General features: G+C 42.3%; 1 protein-coding gene across 1 annotated transcript; it reads right to left on the minus strand.

Moving 5' to 3' along the window:
• Positions 1-2,861: 2,861 nt before the first annotated feature.
• LOC109055640 (WW domain-binding protein 11-like) lies at positions 2,862-20,923 on the minus strand. Its single transcript, XM_042721180.1, has 12 exons — positions 20,774-20,923; positions 20,243-20,328; positions 20,122-20,153; positions 19,357-19,450; positions 19,080-19,276; positions 8,925-9,058; positions 8,056-8,189; positions 7,789-7,956; positions 7,409-7,519; positions 7,001-7,279; positions 6,602-6,787; positions 2,862-3,411 (listed from the first exon to the last, which is right to left on the minus strand). Exons 2-12 carry the CDS (start codon positions 20,304-20,306, stop codon positions 2,924-2,926), a joined length of 1,887 nt encoding a protein of 628 aa, XP_042577114.1. The 5' UTR covers positions 20,307-20,328; positions 20,774-20,923; the 3' UTR covers positions 2,862-2,923.
• Positions 20,924-23,404: the final 2,481 nt, after the last annotated feature.

Below are 23,404 nucleotides of genomic sequence, written 5' to 3' on the forward strand. Positions count from 1 at the left end.
TAACCCTAACTCTAACCCTAACTCTAACCTAACCCTAACCCTAAACTCAACCCTAGGGCTGGAACTGTGGGGCTGGAACATAGAAATTGAACACTGGCCCTAGAACTGCGAAAAACTCAAGTAAGGGTGCAGTACAATAACTCGGCGCCGGATGGAGCTAGAGGGACGAAACCAAGTGCAATCGACTGGGCATCCTCCAATTAGTATACACAGCAAATTTCAGCTCTCTAGGTGCAAAACAACTGGGGGTGCAATACCGTAACTCGGCCCCTGGTGGCGCTAGAGCTACCAAACCAAGTGCAAACGATCGGGCGCCCCCTAAATAGTATTTTTACCGTATTTCAGCCTCCTAGGACCTATAGAAACGAAGTGCACCACCTTATATAGGGGGGTGCAATTTCGCATTTTACCCTATATACCTAACCCTAACCCTCTAACCTAACCTATTTTAGCTTTATAGGTAAGACAAGAGAGTCAAATAAAATTTATTTCCTTCATCTACACCGATGAAGTGACATGCACAGTTTTTATTTCTTTGAGGAATCGTGAACTGCACCACACACACTAAACCTACCAGCCACTGTTGCTGTGCAAACCTAGGAGAAAGAGCCCTAAGCTCTCTAGCCCCATTTTGGGATTTTTTGCATCAACAGAAAAATTTTTTTGGGCCCCTGGAAGTCGAAGAGTGGTGTCCAGTAAACAGGTGGCCATCAGGAGTATAAGAAGGACAGTGCATTTACCGAGGTTGAACCATGTTTCAGCTTCTGGATTTCATTCATTCCTAACTCTAACCCTAACCTCTAACTCTATCCTACCATTTCCACCCCTCAGACACATCATTTTAGCCCCACCCATCCTAATCCTACCCATTCTACCCCTAATAAATTACATCATTTTAGCCCCACCCATCCTAATCCTACCCATTCTACCCCTAATAAATTACATCATTGTAGCCCCACCCATCCTAATCCTACCTATTCTACCCCTAATAATATATATGGAGAAGTATTATCCATAAATATTAATAAATACTATAAAAACCTTAACATAAAAACAACATTTATTATTGAAAACAATACTCGTCTATACGTTTAAAAACTCGCTATCTGTGGTTCAACGTTAAAAAGACCAAATATATTGGTGGTGAAGTAGTGGGTCTAGGCCGTGGGGGCAGGCCTTGGCCGAGGCAGGAGAGCGGCCAGAAGGAGTATTGAAGGACTGTGCATTACCAGAGCTGGACTGTGCTTCAGCTCTTGGATTTTTTCTAATCCTAACCCTAACCCTAACCCTAACTCTCTAACCTAACCCTAACCCTATCTATATACCTAACCCTAACCCTAAGAAACCCCTTAATTTGCATAGCCCCACCCATCCTAATCCTACCCATTCCACCCCTAATAAATTACATCATTGTAGCCCCACCCATCCTAATCCTACCCATTCCACCCCTAATAAATTACATCATTGTGGCCCCACCCATCCTAATCCTACCCATTCTACCCCTAATAATTTATATGGAGAAGTATTATCCATAAATATTAATAAATACTATAAAAACCTTAATATAAAAACAACATTTATTATTGAAAACAATACTCGTCCATACGTTTTAAAAAATCTCACTATCTGTGGTTCAACGTTAAAAAGACCAAATATATTGGTGGTGAAGTAGTGGGCCTAGGCCGTGGGGGCAGGCCTTGGCCGAGGCAGGAGAGCGGCCAGAAGGAGTATTGAAGGACTGTGCATTACCAGAGCTGGACTGTGCTTCAGCTCTTGGATTTTTTCTAATCCTAACTCTAACCCTAACCCCTAACTCTAGGAGTATAAGAAGGACAGTGCATGTACCGATGTTGAACTATGTTTCAGCTTCTGGATCTCATTCGTTCCTAACCCTAACCCTAACCCTAATTCTAGTTGGATAAAAGAGTCTGCTAAATGATTAAATGTAAATCTTGGTGCATAAGAAGATCTGTAAAGTTGCAAAGACTAAAGTCTCAAATCCAAAGAGATATTCTTTATAAAAGTTAAGACTTGTCCAAGCCCCCCTAAAACGGCTCGTTCTAACATGCCCCCACATCTCTACGTAACTATGTGGGAAGATTTGCATATCGCCGCCCAAAAGTTCATGCAAAGAAAGAAGGCATAACTTTTATTCTTGCTGCAGTATGTTGTCATGGAGACACTATTTGTTTCCAAATACAGTAAGGGGCATAACATTTCCGTCACACGCTTGAGGCATTCAGCCAATCACAACATACTGGATAGCTGGCCAATCAGAGTACACTTCGCTTTTCAGAACGATGAGCTTTGTAAAAATCTGTGTGTTTCAGAAGGGTGGGGCATAGAGGAGAAACAATAATGTACAGTATGTGGAAAATAATGTGTTTTTAATCTTAAACCACATGAACACATTGCATTACACCAAATACACAATTTGTGACCCTGGAGCACAAATGCAGTCATAAGTAGCACAGGTATATGTGTAGCAAATTTTTCTTTTATGCCAAAAATCATTAGGATATTAAGTAAAGATCATGTTCCATAAAAATATTTTGTAAATTTCCTTCAGTAAATGTATCAAAACTTAATTTTTGATTAGTAATGTGTATTGCATTACATTGCCAAATGTATGATAAAACTAAATTTTCCCCTTATGACTGGTTTTGTGGTCCAGGGTCACAAATAATGTCATTTTAAGCATCATCATATGAGCCCTTTAAAGCTGATTTGATGATTACAAAATTATGTATTTTGATTGTATATAATTGAAGTATCCCAATTGCATAATTCCACCACAGTGTAATGGACTATTCCTAATTATCTGTGAAGCATTGGCTGTAAAGACAAACTGACAGACAGAGTTTGACATCTGGCCTTTATTCACATTTGCAGATAAAACACAATCTAATGAATGTGCAGAAGCTCACAGCAACCCCTGCATCTCGCGCATGAAGGCCTCGTACATCTGGTCCTTGGTCTTGATGCCGGACGGTGCGGCGCCGGGAGGCTGGCTGGGTTTGGCCACGGCTGCTGGTTTGGGCGGCTCCTCGTCTCTGCGGCCTGGGGCCCGGTCCCTGCGAACGCGGAGCGCCGTGGGCACGAAGCGTGTGACCTCCGTCTTGGGGTTGATGATCTGCGGCTTGGCCGAGATGGTGGCTCCGCCTGGCGGGGCCGAGGACGCCCCAGGGCCGGAGACCGTGGCCCGCTTCTCGATGGTGGCCGTGGTGCCGGGGGGCGGTGGCATCTGGTGGGCGGAGCCTCGGGCAGGGGGGGCGGAGTCGCCGGAGGAGGCCGGTGCCGTGGGTGACTTCTGCCGGATGCTGGGCGGAGCGCTGAGCACATTGGGATTGAGAGGAGGTGGGAACAGAGAGAGGGGTGGAGCCATGCGGGGCGGAGGGGGCGGGGGCATTCCTGCAAATCAACACAAAACACACAAACCCATCGTTAAAACTAGTCAACATTTCAGCAAACAAAAAAATAACATCATTAAGCAATTTGTCACCATAACCAACAATTGCTGTTTTGGACGGACAAAATCATTAACTGAAACTAGGGGTCAAGTCACCGTTATTTATATAGCGCTTTTTACAATGCAGATTATGTCAAAACAGCTTTACAGTATTAAACAGGGAAATAGTGTGTCTTGCTCCTCTGGGGAGACGAGACCAGCAGATTCATTCTAGGCTGCAGAAGAGTCGGATTGTGCAGAGAACTCAAATGTGCGATATATATTGCCTGCGATAATATTGTAATTGTTTTAACAATGTGTGATTTGACATTATTGTGTGTATCACAAAAACCAAACAAAACCATGCATGCACCATTTACGTGATGAAGTCTAGTCCATTAGACTAGTGCACATTTAGAGTGTTCACACTTGGCATCTTTTTTTAGTAAAATAAAAAGCTGGCAGTGTTTTGGTTACAATTACGGTTGGATGATGCACGGTTTATGGCAGATTTTAGACTAGACGGAGTTTTGTACTCATATACAACTCCTTGTGCTCCGAAACTATCTATCTCCCAGCTATCTTCTCCATTTTCCTTGCGGTTTTTGTTGTTTTTGTTGAAACGACCCACTAATCGCTTGTGATTGGTCAGCTGTCAAAAAGGTGCTTGACATTTTTTTCAGAAAATGTGTGTGCACGTCACTGATTTGTTGACTCCTCCCTCTTTTTGTGACAGGCATCAGTGTATCGTGCTGCTAGTAAGATACAATCTTGTTTTTCACCTAATAAATATTGAAGTTGTGTTTTCTTGTTAAACGTTTTGAAGTCAGAGTAAAGTTCTTCAAATCTGGGATGAAATGTCTTTGTAATGTGTTGATAGTCAGAGCAGCTGGTGAGGAAGTGTGTCTGTGGGTCAGTAAGGGCAGATGCGGTCAGTGCTGTGGATATCTGCCCGTCTCTATAGTCAGAGTATGACTGCTCAGTCTGTACCTCCTCATCCGTCTTTTACTGTACTCAGATATTCTGCAGTTGTGTTAGGGCCAAATAACACTTTCAGTTTATTTTATTTTTCTGTTTTTTTTTTTCAGACCAGTAAGTTAGATCATTTTCTTCTTGTGCTTTTATTATTTGGTTGGGCTGAATTGTGTGGATGGATATTTCAGAGTCCTGATGCTGGCTGTTGTTAGTCGTGTTAGTTTGTTTCTGCAGCTTCAGGATCATCTGAATCAGGGGACTTTTTTCAGGGTTCACTTCATGGTTTTTAAGGGCTTTAAAATGGTAAGAGTTGGGGTCGCTCATTTTTAGGTGTTTCCAAAATGTGATGGCTCGTTTCTCACTGTGCATTAGTAGAGGGTACTGGCCTGATTCTGCCCTGCATGCGTTGTTCGTAGTGTTCCTCTGGACTCTGAGGATACTCTTACAGAACTCAGCATGCAGGGCTTCAATCAGATTTTTGTCCCATTTTTCAAATTCCTGATTTAGGGGAGGACCCTATACTTCACTGCCATATAATGCAATAGGCTCTCTCTCACACTCTCTCTCTCCCACACACACACACTCACTCACACACACACAAAAACACACACACTCTCTCTCTCTCTCACACACACACACACTCTCTCTCTCTCTCACACACACACACACTCTCTCTCTCACACACACACACACAATCACACACTCTCTCTCTCACACACACACAGACACTAGGGCTGGGCGATATATCGAATATTAGCGATAATATCGGAATAATTTTGACGACGATGTAAAATTTGAAAATATCGGGAATATCGAATGTTTCAAATTCAAGCATACTTTCCCAAAAGAACACGCCGAACGTCCAAAAAAGGAACATGTAACTGCGGACTGCTCTACTACAAGAGCTTTCATGAGAACGGCTGCCAGAAAACAAGAGTTTAAATCCCCAAATCAGAGCTTTGCTGTTACAAGAATGCATTTTCTGCCTGGTGTTTGCTTATTTTAAGCAATTTGGCAACCATGCGCATGTGCTCACTCCTCATTGCGAAAGCTCTGCCGACGATGATCTGAAAACACTAACAAGCTGGAGTTTAGTGATCTAATGAAAGCGTCCTTCAGCCGGTCTGTATTCTGTCGTGAGATCTCGACTGTGTTGTTTGTGATTGTGATCGCTGAATAAATGCACTTACTCGATCGCTGATGTCTGAATCGAGAAACACAGGCTATGGCCATTTGGAATTACTATTAGGGAATTTCACTGTTATATTTACCAGTTTTCATAATACAGACACAGAGAGTGCAAAAGTCTTTGGTATTCATTTATATATATTTATATAAGAAATAGATGTGCTTCAGCAAATAGCTCCCCATCTGAGAGGGTTTTTAAGTGTCAGTGGGAACATAGTTTCATGCCACAGAGCTTCTCTTAAACCAGAGACAGTTGACAGACTTGTGTTCTTAGCTAAAAAAACTTGTAAAAAAAACAAATTAAAATAAAATTCTTATCCCAGTTGCACAGTGTAAATTGTGAAATGCAAGCACTAAAAAGTTGACAGAATGCACTTTCTGTACTTGTTTAGCACTACTTCAGTTACATATATGCCCACGTGTTTGTTTAATAAAAATCAGTAAGTGATCACTTGGTCTAGATTTTTTTTAACTGCTTAAGGCCGTGATTAGCGGTAAATATCCGTCACCTGTTTTCAAATGCACCGGGAGTTCATACACAGAGCCGTAGTTCACTGACAAGCTACGCAATATCGTGTTCATAATCAAATGCGATTAATCTCAATTATGAACAGAATATTGCGTAGCTTGTCAGTGAAGTACGGCTCTGTGTATTAACTGCCGCTCCCGTTTGAAAACAGGTGACAGACATTTACCGCTAATCACGGAACCGGCTTTACTGATGAGACACGCATGACAAATGCATGCGATTAATCGTGCAGCCCTAGTTTAATCTAAATTGTTTTTTGTTTTTTTTTAATGGGCAAAAGAAAATTAATGTTTTTTTGTTTTTTTTTATACATTATTTAAATGCAAACACAAACATATTGAGACCTATCGAATATCGTAAAAATTTTGACAATATTGAGGTTTATATATTTTTTTATATATCGCCCAGCCCTAACAGACACACACGCTCTCACACACACACACACACACACACACATTCACCTGGAGGGGCCGGAGGTGGCAGGCGTGGTGGGGGTCCTCTGGGAGGGGGTCCAGGGGGCAGACCCGGTGGGGGTCCGGGTGGAGGTCCAGGCGGGCGTCCCGGTGGGGGCCCCGGAGGCAGCATGCGTGGTATGGGGCCCCTGAGGGCTGCGGGGAGTCCAGGGGGCCTCAGGAACGGAGGAGCGCCTGTGTGTGACAAAAACCAGCATCAGCAAACATCTCTACTCACAATCTACTCAACTTCTGAACCAAAACAACCGCCAAACACGTCACATGACTCTTCAGACGATCAATCAACACCACAGTATTTCAGCACAGAATCACTTTCAGTGAAATATATTGTGCTTAACGACTCCGGTATGATTGCTGCTCTTCAGTATCATCTGTATGATAACGCACCGGGAGGCGGTCCTGGGGGCGGGCCTGACGGCGGTCCCGGCGGCCTCATTGGAGGAGCAGGAGGCGGCCCTAAAGGAGGAGGCCCTGTGATTGGTGGAGCCTGCATGTGTGGAGGAGGCTGCTGCTGCGCTGCCATTGGTGCAGACGGAACAGGAAGTCTGGGATTGACCAATGACTGAGTGGCTTCAGTGGAGACCTGATCCTCAGCATCTGACTCCTCAGAGTCTGTGTACTCCTCTTCATCCTCATCCTCCTCCTCATCCTCCGGGATAGACTGACCTGCACACACACACACACACACACACACACACACACGTCAACATCTAACGCTGCTTTGACAATCTGTATTGTATAAAGTGCTAAAGGTGACTTGATTTGGTGTGGTATCGTGATGATGAGATCACACACCTGCCATCCGGAGCATCATGGCCTGCAGTGGTGTGATGCTCTTCGTCTTCATCACCCTCCTCTTCCTCTTCTCTTTGGGCGGTGGCATGTCAGCGAATCGCACGCTGCGACCTGAGCAAAGAAAACAAACACGTCAAACCGTCATTCCTACAGCTGCGTTACCTGACCTCCAATCTGCTGAAGCATTTGCTTCAGAAAACGTGAAAAAAACTGTCTCATCGTCAACCGTTCGTGCGCTTTTCAAATTATATTTGTTTGCGAATGGAATCCTGCAGTATCATTATTCAGCTCACATGGTGTGCAAACGTAACATAAGAGCGTGGAAAGTCATCGTAGTGAAAGTACTCATACTTCTGCTCAATGTTACTCTGACAACGCACCTGTGTGTTTGTCCTCGTCTCTGTCGTCATGGTGATCTGATGTCATTCTGGCGTCAGCATCTGCGTCGTCTCTCTCTGCGCCGCTGTCGTCCTGTGAGTCGCTGTCATCGTCTGCGTCACTGTCGCTCCCTCCAGCGTCCATCATCTCAGAGTCTGAACCACCGCCCTCTGACAGGAAACACACGGCCGGAACATATAACGTTCAAAGAACCAGATGGAGTACTGGAACAGTGTTTTTGTTAGCGTACAGCTGCAGTGTAAGTGTACCTGTGCGGCGGGTGTTAGCGTAGAGCTGCAGGACCTGCGGTGGAGGTGGGCCTGGCGGGGGTCCCGGGGGTTTGCGTCCCGGCGGCAGGCGAGGAACTCCAGCTAGAGCGGCCGCTGACAGCGCTGAGCCCTTCCTGAAACACACGAGTGAACATATTCACAGTCATCTCTCCTAACGCGGTTTATGTGGTAAGTGAAATTTTGTACTGTAATGTAACAGGCAACCGTTAGCAATCGTTATTTTTTTTCTTGCCTTTCTGAATAGGGATTCATGCTTCGGGCACACCCCTTAACACAACACCCCCCCCCCACTGACTACAGTTCAAAAAGTGAAAAGACCCCCCCCCCCCCCAGACTATATGGTTATTATTTGCCCTATTTGGCCAACCGGTTTATTCCTGCTTAAAAAGCAAAATGTTATTGATAGTGTAAAAAAACAACTTTGAAGCACATGCTAATAGATGGACTAGCATTACTCAACATTACTTACTACCTCCCAGCAACACCACATTTATTGAAGGTAGAACAGTAAAAAACATAATGGTTCATTTAAGTGGAACTGGAAAATTTCTAATTTTGAAGAACCCTACTTATGAAGATCTGTATACTGTAATACATGTTGAATTCTGACATTGCCAACCTAATTAAGTTGACAGTAAGTAATAAACAGTACTGAGCATTAATTAGTTGAGTATTATGCATTTTTTCTTACAAATATTTTTTAATAGTTGTTTAATGATTTTAATGGAACTGGAACTGGATCTGTTAGGCATAACTGGAACCAGAAAATTTCTAACGATTCCCAACCCTAGTAGTGAGTGTGTTTCTGTGTGAGTGTGTGTGTAGAGAGTGTGTGTGTGTGTTCTGACCCGAGTGCAGAGCTCTTCTTCAGGATGGAGGGCGGCTGAGCTCCAGGAAGGGGAATGTCCTGGATGAGGATGCTGGATGGAGCGTGAGGCATGTCTGGAAGAGGAATACTGTCCACCTCCACAGACTCAGCGTTCTGATGGACACACACACCAAATCTCATTAGAGCTGAAGTCATTTCTACTGATGTCACTAACATCACAAACTCTGTATCAAGGGGTTAAAGCAAAAAAATAAATCCTGAGCCTGAACTTTTTTCCGGGGCAGGGGATTGAAAATTTTCAATGACAAAATATTTGCCATTTAATTACAAAAAGTAAAAACTATGCTGTTGTATTTTCAAATATTTTAACTAATCTAGGGCTGTAACTTATGATTAGTTAGGTATTAACTAATGGTAGTATCCTCACAATTATATTCCTTCTTGGATAAAAATAGCATCTGTGAGGGTTTCCGGTCAGGATTTAGACCGTATCATAGTACTGAGACTGCTCTCCTTAGAGTTACAAATGACCTGCTCTTATCATCTGATCGTGGTTGTATCTCTCTATTAGTGCTATTGGATCTTAGTGCTGCGTTCGACACTATTGACCACACTATTCTTTTGCATAGACTAGAAAACTTTGTTGGCATTAATGGAAGTGCAATAGCATGGTTCAAATGACAGTGACGTGACATACAGCCATCAGAATTCGTGCTCTGCATTTAACCCATCCAAAGGTGCGCACACACACAGCAGTGAACACACACACACCGTGAACACACACCCGGAGCAGTGGGTATCATTTATGCTGTGGCGCCCGGGGAGCAGTTGGGGGTTCGGTGCCTTGCTCAAGGGCTCCTCAGTCGTGGTACTGAAGGTGGAGAGAGCGCTGTACATTCACTCCCCCCACCTACAATTCCTGTCGGCCCGAGACTCGAACTCACAACCTTTGGATTACGAGCCCGACTCTCTAACCATGGCTTCCCCTGTGTAATCGTACTTATATTTTGAAACTCAAATTAATATCATGCGGACTGCATATTTTCACTTGCATAATAATAACCGTCTCCGGTTATTATTATTATTATCTACCTTACTCAACTTCTTCATGTTTACACCCCTTCAGGTGCTCTCAGATCCTCATCTTTAATTTTTCTTGTGGTACCACGGATTCGACTAACTACCATGGGTGCCAGATCTTTTAGCCATGCTGCCCCCCACCTATGGAACCCCCTTCCCCCTGATATTCGTAACCGTGACTGCCTGCTGACTTTTAAAACACGTCTTAAGACATATCTTTTTATACAGGCTTTACTGCACTTTATCTGTATATGCTGAGTGTTTGTTGTGTGTTTTTGTCTTGTGAAGTGATTTGTATTTTATTTTTTATCTTTGCTTGCTTGTGAGGTGACCTTGGGTGTTTTGAAAGGTGCCATTAAATAAAATGCATTATTGTTATTGTTATTATTATTATTATTATTATTATTATTATTATTGTAATTATTATATGACTGCCATTACCCTTGGGAGATATCATCAGGAAACACGGTGTTAGCTTTCACTGTTATGCTGATAATCTTCGTGGCCCGGCGAAACATACCATTATTATTATTATTATTATATGACTGCCGATATAAAAAACTGGATGACGAGTAATTTCTTACTGCTAAATTCTGAAAAAAACAGAGGTGTTAATTATAGGACTTAAAAACTCTGCATGTAATAACCTAGAACACTGTCTAAGACTTGATGGCTGCTCTGTCAATTCTTCGTCATCAGTTACATTTACATTTAATCATTTAGCAGACGCTTTTATCCGAAGGGATTTTCATATGTGATTAGTTGTATCAATCATTTTAAAAAGATAAGATCAACAAGAGAACAACAGTGGTATGAGGTGTATAAGTTATTTTAGTAGTGTAAGTTTGTCCAGGTTTTTTTATGAATATGATAGACAAGAAAAAGAAAAGGTAAGTACTAGTATTAGTTGGTTATGTGCAGGCGAAACAGGAGAGTGCAGGAGAGTCTTTAGATGTTTTTTGAAAATGAGTAAAGACTCAGCTGTTTGAATTGAGATCGGGAGGTCATTCCAACAGCTGGGCGCAGTCCAGGAAAAAGTCCGTGAGAGTGATTTTGAACCTCTTTGGGATGGCACCACAAGACGTCGTTCACTCGCAGAGCGCAAACTTCTGGAGGGTGCATAAGTTTGAACTAATGAGCTTAGGTATGTTGGCGCCGTGCCAGTGGTCGTCTTGTAGGCAAGCATCAGTACCTTGAATTTGATGCGAGCGGCTACTGGTAGCCAGTGTAACCTGATGAGTAGAGGAGTAACGTGAGCTGTTTTTGGCTCATTGAAGACAACCCTCGCTGCTGCATTCTGGATCAGTTGTAGAGGCTTGATAGTACATGCAGGAAGGCCCGCCAGGAGAGCATTACAATAGTCCAGTCTGGAGTGAACAAGAGCTTGGACAAGAAGTTGGGTGGCTTGCTCTGACAGGAAGGGTCTAATCTTCCTAATGTTGTATAAGGCAAATCTGCAGGACCGGGTCGTTGTAGCAATATGGTCTGTGAAGCTTAACTGATGATCCATCACAACTCCTAGGTTTCTGGCTGTCCTGGAAGGAGTTATGGTTGATGAACCCAGCTGTATAGAGAAGTTGTGATGAAACTATGGGTTAGCTGGAACCACCAGCAGTTCTGTCTTAGTAAGGTTGAGCTGAAGGTGATGGTCATTCATCCAGCTAGAAATGTCACTCAGACAGGCTGAAATGCGAGCAACTACCGTCAGATCATCTGGTTGGAATGAGAAGTAGAGTTGAGTGTCATCAGCGTAGCAGTGATAGGAAAAGCCATGCTTCTGAATGACAGATCCTAATGACGTCATGTAGATGGAGAAGAGAAGCGGTCCAAGTAATGAGCCTTGAGGAACCCCAGTAGCAAGTTTGTTCTGACTTAGAGACTTCACCCCTCCAAGACACCCTGAAGGATCTATCAGACAGGTAGAAGTTAAGCCACTGGAGAGAGGTTCCAGAGATGCCCATCTTTCTGAGGGTGGACTGGAGAATCTGGTGATTAACGGTGTCAAAAGCAGCAGACAGGTCCAGCAAAATGAGTACTGAGGATTTTGAAGCTGCTCTTGCCAGTCGCAGGGCTTCAGTAACCGAGAGCAGGGCAGTCTCAGTTGAGTGGCCGCTTTTGAAGCCAGATTGGTTGCTGTCCAGGAGGTTGTTCTGTACAAGAAACATAGAGAGCTGGTTGAACACAGCTCGTTCAAGTGTCTTTGCAATGAATGGAAGAAGGGATACCGGTCTGTAGTTTTCTAGAAGTGCTGGATTTAGAGATGGTTTCTTCAGCAGTGGGCTTACCCGAGCCTGCTTAAATGCTGAGGGAAATGTTCCAGAGTGAAGAGAGGAGTTGATAATGTGAGTAAGTGAAGGTATGACTGAAGAAGAAATCGCTTGAAGGAGGTGAGTGGGGATCGGATCCAGTGGGCAAGTAGTAGGATGACTGGACAGGATAAGTTTGGAAACGTCCGTCTCTAAAAGTGGAGAGAAGGAGAAGAAAGAGTGAGCATTAGTCATTGTGAAGTTATCCTCAGTCTGCTGTGTGGCGGATTGGTCACTGATGGTTCTTGTCTTATTTGTGAAGAAAACTGCAAAGTCGTCAGCTGTAAGAGTCGATGGAGGAGGAGGTGGAGGCGGATTAAGAAGAGAAGAGAAGGTTTTGAAGAGTGTCCGAGCGTCACAACAGTTGTTAATTTTGTTGTGGTAGTATGATGTTTTAGCAGTGAAGACGTTTGCAGAGAAGGAAGAGAGGAGAGACTGATACACACTGAGGTCGGTTAGAGTTTCTTGATTTATGCCATTTCCTCTCTGCAGCCCTGAGTTTAGAGCGATGTTCACGGAGTACATCGGACAGCCCAGGGGGCAGATGGGGTGGTGCGTGCTGGTCTAGACGATAGTGGGCAAAAGTTGTCCAAGCAAGAGGTCAGAGTGGAGCAAAAAGTGTCCGTAGCGCTGTTCGTGTCCAGAGCTGAAAACTGCGAGAGTGAAGGAAGTGAGGATGAAACCGCAGAGGATAGGCGAGATGGAGAGAGTGAGCGTAGGTTCCGTCGAAAGTTAGTAGTGATAGTAGAGATCTGAAAGCACAGTGACAAGTGACCAAAATAAGTATTTGAGGACAAGCTGTACAAAAATTGAAGGGGAAAAGCAATACTCAAGTGCCCTGTCGGTGTCCTTGCTCGGTGGAGTCCCGCAGGTAGAGTCGATGGTCTTTACAGTCGTCGGTCTTCACACGAGGAGGCTTCACATGAGTGCTGCCGCGACCGCTGCCACGGTGACACTTACCACTTATATATTTGCCTGATTACCTGTGATTGAAGTCAGCTGGTCACGCCTTTCTATTTAGCAGACCGAAGCTGTCCAGTCCTGCGATAGGCAAACGCAAAACCAAACGCCACAATTCACACGTATTTACCAGGCTAAGACACACAGTAATTAAAGCAAAGTTTTCCTAGCAACGACGATCACGCAGTAGTCTAATGAGAAAATGAGCCAAAACACTTACAAACTGCTGTCCTTCTCTGTCGCTCGACTGTTTCTTAGGAACCTAGGTGTGCTATTTGATAGCAACCTTTCCTTAGAAAGCCACGTTTCTAGCATTTTGTAAAACTGTATTTTTCCATCTCAAAAATATATCTAAATTACGGCCTATGCTCTCAATGTCAAATGCAGAAATGTTAATCCATGCGTTTATGACCTCAAGGTTAGATTATTGTAATGTGCTGTCCTTATCTGTCGCTCGAATTGTCTACCTAACATTGTTCGGGAGGCAGACAATCGTTGAGTTTAAATCTAGATTAAAGACCCATCTCTTTAACCTGGCTTACACATAACACACTAATACATTTTCTAGAAAGGACCTCTACAGCCCTGAAAGACAGCGGAGACCAGGACAACTAGAGCCCCAGAGACAGATCCCCTGTAAAGACCTTGTCTCAGGCGACCACCGGGACAAGACCACAGGAAACAGATGATTCTTCTGCACAATCTGACTTTGCTGCAGCCTGGAATTGAACTGCTGGTTTCGTCTGGTCTGAGGAGAACTGCTCCCCGACTGAGCCTGGTTTCTCTCAAGGTTTTTTCTCCATTCTGTCACCGATGGAGTTTTGGTTCCTTGCCGCTGTCACCTCTGGCTTGCTTAGTTGGGGACACTTCATTTACAGCGATATCGTTGACTTGATTGCAAATGATTGCACAGATACTATTTAAACTGAACTGAGCTGCATGATGACATCACTGAATTCAATGATGAACTGCCTTTAATTGAAAATTGAGTGTTTACTATTGCCATTTTGCATTACTGACACACTATTTTCCTATTTAAAGTCCACATGAAATCAAAATAGACTTTATTTACTTTACTAGCGCACATTGCTAGTCTTGATGAAAACAATTAATCTGGCAAGTTAATCTGCTGAAAAAAATATTTGGTTTTGGTAATCTTTAATCAAAATCTGAACATTTACTTACTGACGTCAGTTTGACGGCTTGGGGAGAATATCCTTAAACACAACCCTCCAATCATTAGATTGCTGGGAGCGAGAGACAGAGAGGAGCAGCGCAAACATAAAACCATGCCCTCTATTCAATATTCTATTTCAGCTGGAAATACGTCACTACACTGAAATAAACTCGGCAGCAATTTTCGGTTCACCAAGACTTTAATACTGTAAAGTGCTTAGATACAATCTGTATTGTTAAAAGCACTATATAAACAAAGGTGACTTGACTTGATTATTTTGGTAATCAAGTAATCTACTGGTTATTTTGACAATCTGATATTTTTTAGTAACACAAACAGACCTAAGTGAAACTATTTATATATAAACTAACGATGAGGCAATAATAATTGGCTCAAATAAAATACCAAAACCAAGTAATTACATGGTTTTATTGAACAACACTGTTAAAATGCATAATGCAATATGCCTATACATAATATAAACATACCTAACTTATGTCCAGTATGTATTAAAATAAATACCTGCAGAGGGCACTACGGCCTGGTGACATTTCACTTTACAGCGTGATTAAACAATGTTTATTTAATTTTAATATTTGGCCACATGCAAACTCAGAAACTTATTTTGAAATCGCAATGTACGATAAATGCCATATTTAGAAACAGGTTGATGTATTCTCCTGTGTTGGCAAAGGTTTATAAATGATTTACGTTACAAATCTAGTGACAATGGACACTGTTTTCCCAGATGAACATCAATTCAAATTTACAGCATACAGAGGAAGAGTTTAACCTTTCACAAAAACAGTCTTCACTGGTAAATTACCGGTAAGTTACCATTAATAGATCATATGTGAACAGGAACTTTTCAAAACTACAGGTAAATTTGTTCTGGCAATCATATCATTCTTATGGAGATGACGTGATTACTCTGAGCTGTTTACAAAGCTCCACTGCTTTATAAGGAGCTAGATGGACATCTTTGACCATTGCGCCTCGCAGCTTTTTTCTTGCTTCTCCATTCATCAGCTGCGACTCTGCAGTTGGATACTATTATGCGCGGCAGTCAAACGCTGCACGCCAGAGAATTTTAAGCCCTGTGTATCTATACAACATCACAATCTCTGATGCATGTTGACCCTATAAAGCAGGGGTCTGCAACCTTCTCGGCATGACGTGCCATTTTAAATTTTTCTGGTAAACCACTGTGCCAGCCCCTCCACTCTACCCCACCCCCTCCTCTCCTGCATTCTGTATTTATACAGTACATACACATTTTTAAATGATACGATTAAAAAAAAATATGCCTATTTGATTTTCATGCAAATAGTTTGAGGAATTTTAAGTTTCTAGAATAACTGATATACAGTGTGACCGTACTGAACACCACTGCATGTGTGTGTGTGTGTGTGTTTGTGAGACAAGGCCAATGCATGAAAACCATTTAGTTTAATCACCATTCTATATTTGTCACGGATTGCAGGGGAAAAGGACCTTGAAGGAGTACAAAGGAGGCAGACAGTCAAACGGAGTATTTAATAAATCCACATGGGAAAGTAGGAGAAAACAACCTCTTTAGACGACGGAGACAAAGGCTGCGTTTACACTTGCCATTAACATGCGACCTGTATCCGGATATTGTCCACATACACATTGAAAAGACAAGCGTAAACGCACTTCTGATGGGAATGTTATCCAATCAGCGTGTCCTGATCCAGAGGTAGTCGAGGACGCGTTGTGATCGGATCTCAGTGTAATGTAAACACAATCCAGTCATCGTGTCTGCATTCGCAGGTCGACATCATGCAAAACGCAGCCCCCTCTCTCGCGAACTTTCAAAAGAAAGACGGAGAACACCCGTGTGGAGACTAGTGAGACTCCTACACTTATCTTTGATTAGTTAAATGTCCCGTGACTGAAAATGCTTTTCAAAAGAAAACCCACCACTTCAGGTTGACTTTGCACTGGGCCATTCTCTGCAGACTTAGTTAAATATTTTGTGGGAAAGACAGATTCGATCGGGTATCCAGAGAGAAAAGTCAGCTGTAAGTGTAAACACGTCGTGTTCTGATTGACTGATGATCCGATCTGCTTGATCAGATCACGGTGATCTCATGTCAATGCCAAGTGTAAACACAGCCATAGAAACTGAGGAAAGGCAGGGCTATAAATACTTAACCAAACGATGGACTAATAAGATGATTAATGAACACAGGTGGAAACTAATGAACTAATCAAGCAACACAGGAAAACTAGGTCAAGGCAGGGAGAACAGAAACACAGAACATAAGTGACAATATTAACGCACACACACCCAACACTGGCATACATAGATCTAAGATCACACTGTGGAAAAAGTAACATTCAGAAGCTCATAAATCTTTTGTCACCACTGCCACGCAACTTTTATTAATCGATACTGAATCACTACATTATATTTCTCAGCAACGAGGGAGGTAAAATCACTGTTTTTAAGTAAATAAACTCGGCTTCATTGTTTGTAGAGAGAGACAGACGCAGTCAACTTACACCTCTCTCTCTCTCTCTCTCTCTCTATTTATTTAAAATTCAGCTTCATTGTTTGTAGAAAGATAGTGTGGTTTTGATGGTTGTTTACAGATGTAAGTTATTTATAATTTCTATCTTTATAAAAGTATCATTTAAAGTTGACTAATATTAAATGAATTGCAGCTTCATCTCACCTCGCTCTTTTTAATGTTAAACTGACGCTTTGCGCTCTGCTTCTGTGAACAGTAAACTCCGCCTACTTTGATTTGATTGGCCATCTCAGTCATTTCAGGGCTCGACATTAAGCTTTGACATGTGCTTGTCCTTCAGACAAGTAAATCAGTCATTCACTTGTCCGAGTAAAACAGTTATTTGTCCGGGGGAAAAAACGTGGGTTTTTTTGCGTTCTTTTTGGCGCAAATGTAATTTATTCTGAAGCAATAGTCTCATCAGTGCTCTATCTGGTATTACTTTAATCGGCATATTTGTGATATTTGCCTTAAATTGATTGCTGTTACACTTTTTAACTTTATGAATGACAATATTTTCCTAAACTGATTAAATGTACATGTCACCATTTACATCAAATTCTTAACTTTGATCAATACATTAAATTAGAATAATAAGACAGTATATGGTTGTTACTATTCAAATGACATCAGTATCAACAAACTTCATCTTTCCACTGCAGAGGAAACACAGACGCTGCATCAGAAGTGCCATTTAGATGTGTTTACTCAGACTGATTAATGAAGATAAGAGCTTCCATAAACTAATTTACTCAAAACTGCAAATGCATAAATAATGTTATTAGATTAATGTTTGACTTTTTTGACATACAAATATGAAATGTTGGGGAAAATGCAATGATACTTTTAAATATGAAATTAAACCACTAGTAGGTGATAATGAGTGAATCATTGATGCAACCGATTCGTTCAAACAGATGATTCATTCAATAAATGAAGCAAGCGACTCTCTATGAATGACTCACTGAATCATTAACTGAATCGTTCAGTAACGAAAGACTGTAGTGTGTTGCTCGGAGATGCGCGACTGTTCTGCTGTGGCTTTGCTTAGAACTATTTTCGTTAGCGAAATGGAGTAAAAACGATCAATAATGCATCTAAAATGCAAGTCAAATAATAATTATAACTTGTTTATTTAACTAAAGTAGTATAAAGTCAATATCACATTTGCAATCGAGCTGAATGTCGGGAAAACATCACTCTTATATAGAATATTGATCTTTTTTCTACCGCAGTATGTGCGTTCATGTTTGTTTCTTTGTGTGTGCTGTTGTGCTTATAGTTCTGATTTCTCCGCGAGTCAGACCGGCTGCACGAGCCTCAGCTGACGAGACTGTGATACTGTCAATACATTATCTGTTATTAGTCACTGTTTACACTCAAAGTAATAAAATCTGAATCATTCTCGCCAAAAATTTCCGTGCTGCCCTAGTTATTAAAATTTTAATCAGGTTACTTGTCTGGTCAGGCAAGGAAAATTCTCTTTCACTTGCCCCTTCACAAAATCCTCTTGTCCCAGACAAGCGTTAATGTCGAGCCCTGCATTTTGACATTGACGAGTGCTGTTAGACCGCTGAGGCTTTGATCTGAAGTGCCTAGTATGTGCATCGGGTGAGCGCGCATCCGCAGACTAGCGCAAGTTAATTCTCACACTTTAATAGTATTTACAGCTCCTAACAGGCTGTGTGACTAAGAAGTTATTACCTCTAAACGTCAGTCAGTATACAGTTTTTCCTATCGCTCGCGTGCCAGCGATTATCCCTCTGCTACTGTATCATATTAGATATGTTTCTAAGTTCTCTGAATGATCAACAGTTTAGAGTTTTTTTTTATCCAGTGTATTTTGTTGTAACTGTAGCTGGAGCTTCTGCTGTCAGATCTTGAGTGATTCTGATCAAGTAAAGGTCAGAATAACTGCAGTAATATCTCCAGATGAACTCTTACTGCACTGAAGCAGCTCAGCTTTACTTGATTCTCCATCAATCATGTTTTAGAGTCTCAAATCTGATCATCAGGATCTTTTGAGGAGCATTTGTTCATCTCTCAATCGTCAGTATTGTTTAGATTTGCTGATCATGTAATGCAGTGTAAGTGAGCAGCAGTGTCACACACACCTTGACGGAGTCGAAGTAGAGCGACAGCTGTCCTCTCTTGGTCTCGTACTCCACGTCCAGCTTGCGCAGCTCTTTGTACATCTCTGGATTCTCTCGCTCGTACAGACGGACGATTCGCTCGAATGTCTCCCGCAGCTTCTTCCGTTTGTCACGCAGAACTTTCTCATTCAGCAGCGGCTGCTGCACTGGATTGAATTCTGAAACCAGCACACAAACATGATCAGGACACACACACACACACACACACACACTCACTTACACTATAACACACACACACCCATCTCGTCGAGTTTCTCCATATCTTTGATGATCTGACGTGGGTCCTTCATCTTCAACACTGCTGCTCGGACCATCATCCTCTGCTTCTTGTTCTACAATAAACACACACACACACACACAGGTGTCAATCCGAGCACAGGATCAGTTGATGATATGAAGTGGGTGGTTTATATCTGTCATGCGTGTCTCATCAGTAAAGCCGGTTCCGTGATTAGCGGTAAATATCCGTCACCTGTTTTCAAATGCACCGGGAGTTCATACACAGAGCCATAGTTCCCTGACAAGCTACGCAATATCGTGTTCATAATCGAATGCGATTATTGCGTAGCTTGTCCGTGAACTACGGCTCTGTGTATTAACTGCCGCTCCCGTTTGAAAACAGGTGACGGATATTTACCGCTAATCACGGAACCGGCTTTACTGATGAGACACGCATGACAAATGCATGCGATTAATCGTGCAGCCCTCACACACACAGGTGTCAATCCGAGCGCGCTGTGCTAATATTACACTCGTCTCTGCTGACAAACATTCATTACTACAGAAAACTACAGTTATTCTCCAAACACTGCACAACACTGAAATTAAACACACATATACATCTGTAACTGTGACACTCGTGTTCACTAAAGGTCTGCTAATCACGCAGCACACACACTGAGAAGTGTGAACTAACCAGTCCAGAGCTCAGGAAGAAGTCACCTGGACCTTCATACTGTATGTCAGTAAGTCTCTTTCTAGAGGTCAGAGGTCAAGTACGTACCTTCTTCAGCTCTCTCTTGCGCGCCTCCTTCCCTGCACACACACACACACACACGGGTCAGGCTGGTTTACAGCGCAGCGGTCAGACAGGTTTATTGGTGATCTGAGGTGTGTGTACTCACTGGCCTGATCGGTGGGATTCATGAACTTCCCACTCTTGGTGGAGGAGGTGGAGCGCCGGCCCATGACTGCAGACGGTCAGCTTCACCTGAACAACACACACACACAATGAACAACACAGAGAAAACACACACACACACACAAACACACACACACACACACAATGAACAACACACACACACACACAATGAACAACACAGAGAAACACACACACACACACACAATGAACAACACACACACACACACAATGAACAACACACACACACACATTCTCCTTCTCTCTCTCTCTCACACACACACACACACACACACACACACACACACACACACACACACACACACACACACACACACTCTTTTTCTCTCTCTCTCTCTCTCTCTCTCTCTCTCTCTCTTTTTTACATCTGAGAGCAGTCATTTCTTCAGTATGAGGTTTGTGTGAAGACTGATGATGATCGCGTTATGAACACATGCGCAGATATGACATAAATATGAAAACAGCGGGAGAAGAATCGGTTCAGAGTCAAACTCACCTCAGTCGCTTAAACAGATATTTAATATTCACGTTTATCATCAACAAACGCGTCCAAAAACACCAGCCATCTCTCCTGCAATGAGCGGAAACACGCCACTGCTCCTGAACACACTCACTTCCGCTTCCGGACTTTTATTATTTAAATCAACAGCAGCGCGCAGTTACAAGAACGATATGTAGAGAAAACGTGTCGCTCAGCTGATCAGACAAATGAACAATGTGCTATTATTATTAAATGTTCTCATCTAATATGAATGTTGCGAATTGCGATCTCATTTCTCTTTCTTGACTCTGTTTCTGACAGTGATGGGAGAAACGAATCATTTCGAAGCTTCGAATCAAAATGATTCAGTGTTTCGAAACGGTCGAATCAGCACACGCTGGTGACGTCTGCTGGTCACAAGTGTGTAAATGCAACAAAAACTAAGGCTAAGGCTAAAACATGTTTAAAAAAGCTTTCACCAGTTGAAAGTCTAATATAATAAATTCAATTAAAATAATAAAATATCTACACTTTAGGAGGGCGTGGACCAGTCTTAACTTTTATAAAAAATATCTCTTTAGATTTGAGACTTTAGTCTTTGCAAATGTACAGATCTTTTTTATGCACCAAGAGCTTGAAACACTCCAAAGAGAAAGGAAAGCTTGAAATCGCATCATACGGCCCCTTTAATGGTTAGTTTTAGGTTATTTTTCTAACCATGTAAAACTGAAGAGAACATGATGTTAAGAGAGAGGTTTTTGTTTATGGATCAAAGAATGTCCCGCTGTACAAACTCTACACTTCACATTTAATCATTTAATCATTTAGCAGATGCTTTTATCCAAAGCGAGAATGAGAACAATAGAAGCAATCAGATCAACAAGAGAACAACAACGGTATACAAGTGCCATGACAAGTCTCAGTTAGTTAGTCTCAGTTAGTCTAGTTTTTTTTTATTTTTTTTTTTTTTTAAAGAATATGAAAGAAAAGGTAAGTGCTAGTATTAGTTGGTTAAGTGCTGGCGAAAAAGATGAGTCTTTAGATGTTTTTTGAAAATGAGTAAAGACTCAGCTGTTCGAATTGAGATCGGGAGGTCATTCCTCCAGCTGGGCGCAGTCCAGGAAAAAGTCTGTGAGAGTGATTTTGAACTTCTTTTGGATGGCACCACAAGGCGTCGTTCACTTGCAGAGCGCAAACTTCTGGAGGGCGCATAAGATTGAACTAGTGAGTTTAGGTATGTTGGCGTCGTGCCAGTGGTCGTCTTGTAGGCAAGCATCAGTACCTTGAATTTGATGCGAGCGGCTACTGGTAGCCAGTGTATCCTGATGAGGAGAGGAGTAACGTGAGCTGTTTTGGGCTCATTGAAGACAACCCTCGCTGCTGCATTCTGGATCAGTTGTAGAGGCTTGATAGGTACATGCAGGAAGGCCTGCCAGGAGAGCATTACAATAGTCCAGTCTGGAGAGAACAAGAGCTTGGACAAGAAGTTGAATTGCTTGCTCTGACAGGAAGGGTCTAATCTTCCTAATGTTGTAAGGCAAATCTGCAGGACCGGGTCATTGTATCAATATGGTCTGTGAAGCTTAACTGATGATCCATCACAACTCCTAGGTTTCTGGCTGTCCTGGAAGGAGTTATGGTTGATGAACCCAGCTGTATAGAGAAGTTGTGATGAAACGATGGGTTAGCTGGAACCACCAGCAGTTCAGTCTTAGGTAAGGTTGAGCTGAAGGTGATGGTCATTCATCCAGCTAGAAATGTCACTCAGACAGGCTGCAATGCAAGCAGCTACCATCGGATCATCTGGTTGGAATGAGAAGTAGAGTTGAGTGTCATCAGCGTAGCAGTGATAGGAAAAGCCATGCTTCTGAATGACAGATCCTAATGACATCATGTAGATGGAGAAGAGAAGTGGTCCAAGTACTGAGCCTTGAGGAACCCCAGTAGCAAGTTGTTGTGACTTAGAAACTTCACCCCTCCAAGACACCCTGAAGGATCTATCAGAAAGGTAGGAGTTAAGCCACTGGAGTGCGGTTCCAGAGATGCCCATCTTTCTGAGGGTGGATAGGAGAATCTGGTGATTAATGGTGTCAAAAGCAGCAGACAGGTCCAGCAAAATGAGTACTGAGGATTTTGAAGCTGCTCTTGCCAGTCACAGGGCTTGAGTAACCGAGAGCAGGGCAGTCTCAGTTGATTGGCCGGTTTTAAAGCCAGATTGGTTGCTGTCCAGGAGGTTGTTCTGTACAAGAAACATAGAGAGCTGGTTGAACAGGGGTGATCATATCAGAGAAAAGAGGTTAGACTCGTCATACAAAATGCACACGTAGTGTAGTCATTTAAAGAAATTACTGTGAAATTACATAGGTTACAAATGGCATGGAATTTGAAAACATAACTCAATGTCTATGAAACATCAGTCAATAAAGTTTTTTTTTTTTTTTTTTTTTTTAAAAACAATGGCACATCATTTTTGAACAAAATGTTTATTGCACCCATTGTTGCTTATGAATGAATGAAAATGCATGTGTGAAGTGTAATAGTGAGTGTGTGAGTGTTTTGCTTTGTATAAAGAAACATTTGACAAACAAACAATAATCAGATATGGTTTGATCAGTAGTAGTAAAAACTCCAGACGACACTGCAGTA

Source organism: Cyprinus carpio, chromosome B3, assembly GCF_018340385.1.
Source record: "Cyprinus carpio isolate SPL01 chromosome B3, ASM1834038v1, whole genome shotgun sequence".
Lineage (NCBI taxonomy): Eukaryota > Metazoa > Chordata > Actinopteri > Cypriniformes > Cyprinidae > Cyprinus > Cyprinus carpio.

Coding starts and splice junctions, on each gene's coding strand:
- LOC109055640 (XM_042721180.1), bottom strand. CDS start 20,306: ATGGGCCGGCGCTCCACCTCCTCCACCAAGAGTGGGAAGTTCATGAAT. Junction 19,451..20,121: donor GCAAGAGAGAGCTGAAGAAG/GTACGTACTTGA, acceptor TGTTTATTGTAG/AACAAGAAGCAGAGGATGAT. Junction 7,280..7,408: donor CATGATGCTCCGGATGGCAG/GTGTGTGATCTC, acceptor GTGTGTGTGCAG/GTCAGTCTATCCCGGAGGAT.